General features: G+C 26.7%; 1 protein-coding gene across 1 annotated transcript in view; it reads left to right on the forward strand.

Annotated features, from left to right (window-relative positions):
- Positions 1-2,086: 2,086 nt before the first annotated feature.
- LOC107474998 (protein root UVB sensitive 3) overlaps positions 2,087-3,889 on the forward strand; it is a gene marked incomplete in the record, with an annotated part of 5,895 nt that continues 4,092 nt past the window's right edge. Inside the window, 7 exon segments of the mRNA XM_052257579.1 lie at positions 2,087-2,395; positions 2,476-2,533; positions 2,631-2,690; positions 2,769-2,807; positions 2,894-2,956; positions 3,057-3,113; positions 3,236-3,299. Of these exon segments, the coding sequence (XP_052113539.1) occupies positions 2,271-2,395; positions 2,476-2,533; positions 2,631-2,690; positions 2,769-2,807; positions 2,894-2,956; positions 3,057-3,113; positions 3,236-3,299 (466 nt within the window).

Below are 3,889 nucleotides of genomic sequence, written 5' to 3' on the forward strand. Positions count from 1 at the left end.
CAATTAAAAATAACTAAAAATTTAATTTATTTTAAAAAAATAAAATAAATTTTTAATAAATTTTAAAAGGACAAAAATAGTAAAATACTCTTTTAAGATTAGAGTTATTTAATTATTTTAAAAATAAAAAATTTATATTGAATTTAAAAAGAAAAAAAGCACTCTTTTTAAAGAGTAACATTAAAATTTAAAAATCTAAAATATCTATTTAGTATTAATGATCTTTTCAAATGCTTTAAAAATTAGGAATTTGTCCTAGATATTAAAAAAAATGAAAATATACTATTTAAGATTAATTTTAAAAAGATTAAAATATTCTTTTAAGATTATTGTTGTTTAATTAAATTATAATGTTAAAATTCAAATTTAATTTTAAAAATATTACATACACTTTTAGATCATTTTAAAATGATAAAAATACTAATTATACAATTAAGGTTGTTTTATTAATTTAAAAGAAGAAATTTGTATTTGGTTTTAATAGATCCAAATATATTTATTTTATATTCATTTTAAGGTTAAATTAGTTTATCAACTTTTATAATTTTACTAAATTTGTAGTTAAGTATTTATAGTTTAAAAAATTTTAATTGATTTTTTACACTATTTTAAATTTATTTTATAATTAGGTCTTTTCTGTGCCAAATTCAATAAAATTAAAATACCAATCGATCTGGCCTAATTAATATTAAAATTTGGTACCCGATAAGTAATCATGTCAAATGAAATTTTGTACTGATTATACCCCACCTTAATTGGTTTGGATATCGAATTTAAGATTATGCAAATCCAAACTAACTTGATTATCTTACATATTAAAAAATAAAAATATAAAAAAGTTATATAATTTTTTTCTAATCCTAATCTCACTTCAACTATCATTCACCTATTTTTTTATCCTTTTTTTTGTTGTAGATGTTTTTTCCTTTAATTTTTTTTAAATTTAATTCTAATTTATTAATTAAGGGTGCTCACAGGTATAGGTAATCCGATTACCTGTCTAAAACCAATCCAATATGATTATATTGGTTTTGAATCCAAAGGATAATCGGTCAGATTACCCTAAACTTTTGTCAAATTTTTTGTCAATTCAATTATATTCATATCAAATACTTAAATAATTTTGTAATTATTTTTAAATACCAAAATACCTTTTGTCAAAGTTAGTGACTGATTTATATAGATAAACAACTAGTCAAATAACAAATGATATTATAATTAGTAATAAAATTTAATGTTTATAGTAATTTTACTGGATTGAAGTCTAAACTTAATAGCTCATTGGATTAATGTTAAACTAACAAATTTCATTTCAAATTATTTGTTAATTGAAAAAAAAAATTATTAACTTCTTCTAACTATTTGATATTCCATAATATGCTAAATTAGTAAAGAACACCTCAAATTAAAATTAATACGATGAATAAACGAAATAAAAAAAGTTAGCAACAATATATTGACAAAAAATATAATTATTTATGCGACCAAATTTATTTATTATAATTTATCAAGTTAATCAAAATATAATTTTAGTTATGATTGCTAACGTTATTATAGGCATGTTGTTGGATAACTTTCTATTTTATATTTTAGATATTCATATATTAAAATTAAATTATAAAGTAAAGTTAGAAAATCAAAATAAATCGTAATATATAAATTATGTGTACAATTATACAAATATAAATTTTATGTTGATGCATAAATTATTGAAAGTAAATACACCATATATAAATTATAGAGAGCTGAATTTGTGTTGCACAGAAAATAAAATACAATAAAATACGGAAATAAATTAATTTTCTTAGCATGTATTAATGGCTTAATTTATATAATAATAGAATATGTTAAATTTTAATAGTAATCATAATTGTCATTTATTGGAAATATAAACTAAAGATTATAATTAATGTGTTTATAGTTTCACGAAAAAAATTAATTTTTTTAGTAAATATTAATTATTTAATAATCCTACCAATACATATATGTTTAATCTAATTAATATAGTATTAAAATAAAATTTTAATAAAATTTTAAAACTCCAAATAATAAGGGAGTATTATAACAGGCACCCTCAAACACACGAGCTTTTGATTTCCAAAAACACGAGGTGCACCTCTTTCAAAACTCTACCACCAAATCAAGCCTAAAGCAAAACAAAGTCAAAGTGACTTGTAGGATTACAAAACAACTTTCCAAGTGCATAGTGTGAAGTGAAGTTTATCAAGGCAGGAAGAAGAAGGAGGTCTGAAAGTGGGGGATCTGCGGCTATGACAGCACTGTCCAACTCCAACGATACGGCCATAACCTTGGAAGAATGGAATGGCTCTTCCACCTCCAAGCTCTCTAAGACTTTCACCATCCAAGCTTCCTCTTCCTCTGTCTCCTTTAAAAGGTACTCTCTTTCTCGACCATTATAATTCACCTCTTTCCTCTTTTATTCTTATTCTTCGTGCTTCTCTCTCATTCACGCAGATCCGGTGCCCGTTTCACCCATCTTTGGAGACGATTATTGCAGGCATTAGTTCCTGAGGCAGGCCTTTTCTATTCCTAATATCTCAATAAAATAAAATAAAAAAAGAGGAAACCTGAAATTTTGTAATTAATTGTTTGTTCTTCATGGCATACAGGGTTTTCCTAGCAGTGTGACTGCAGATTATGTTCCCTTTCAAATATGGGATACATTGCAGGTAAACTATGCAATGCAGAAAACAATGTTATTGAGGAATGTTCTTGTTTTGGATTTAACAATTGATTGATTGTGGCAGGGTCTTTCAACTTATACAAGGACCATGCTGTCTACCCAGGTAATTCATTTTTCATTCTGTTTATGTAGTAATCATTGTTTTGTGAATATCTAGGGTTTACCCGTGTTCAATATTATCCCTTTCAGGCTCTCCTTAGTGCTATTGGGGTTGGCGAGAAATCAGCTACTGTGATTGGTGCCACTTTTCAGGTATCAACTATTTGTGTTGTGTTTGATTGGTTAATGAGTGAACCCTAATTGTAAAATGGCGTACGGGAGATAAGATTTTGATTGTTGAAACTATTTACAGTGGTTTTTGAGGGATCTAACCGGCATGCTTGGAGGTATCTTATTCACATTCTACCAGGTATGCATCTCATGTAATTTATTCAAGCGTATGAATTTGAAAATGAAATTTCTGGAAATAACTCCATGTGAAGTATCTTGCACTTTGGCTAACAATATTTCTGTTTAACTCACATGATGCAGGGATCAAATCTTGATAGTAATGCCAAAATGTGGCGTTTGGCTGCAGATCTTATGAACGATCTTGGTAGATTCTTTCACCATTTTTTTTATTTTTATTTAAATTTTCATGCAACCATTTTCTCTACACATTGCTGAGATGTGCAGAAATAAGCCAATACTAATTATTTAAATTTGAGCACTGATGCGATAGTGATTCCTGGACTGAGATTGCAAATTGGTAGAGAGATGGGGAAAAGAGTAGAATTTTTCGATTATTCAGAAATACTTCGGTGCCATTTTAGATTGACATGACATAAGAATTTGCATAACGGAATTATTCTTTTCTCGTTGGAGACTCGAGCAAGAGAGGTGCTCCCGTATGTTCTGCTTATTGTTAGAATTCAATTTTACAAATTGAACACAAGTGAAAAAAGGGAGAATAGAAAGCATATACCTTTCAATAACACAATTTAAGAATATCAGAGGAGGACATATTCTACACAGAATCCTTTACTTGGCAACTACTGGCTAAGCCTTTTATTTATTTATTGGAAGTAAAAATTATAGCAGCAAAAAAGTGTAAACCTTTGCTGGTGCCAATCAGTGTTAAATAACATATTTCTTATTGCACTCTTCATATGTCAAATTAAATTTTATGCTTCTCTTTGATTGCAG

This window comes from Arachis duranensis, chromosome 2 (genome assembly GCF_000817695.3).
Source record: "Arachis duranensis cultivar V14167 chromosome 2, aradu.V14167.gnm2.J7QH, whole genome shotgun sequence".
In the NCBI taxonomy this organism is placed as follows: domain Eukaryota; kingdom Viridiplantae; phylum Streptophyta; class Magnoliopsida; order Fabales; family Fabaceae; genus Arachis; species Arachis duranensis.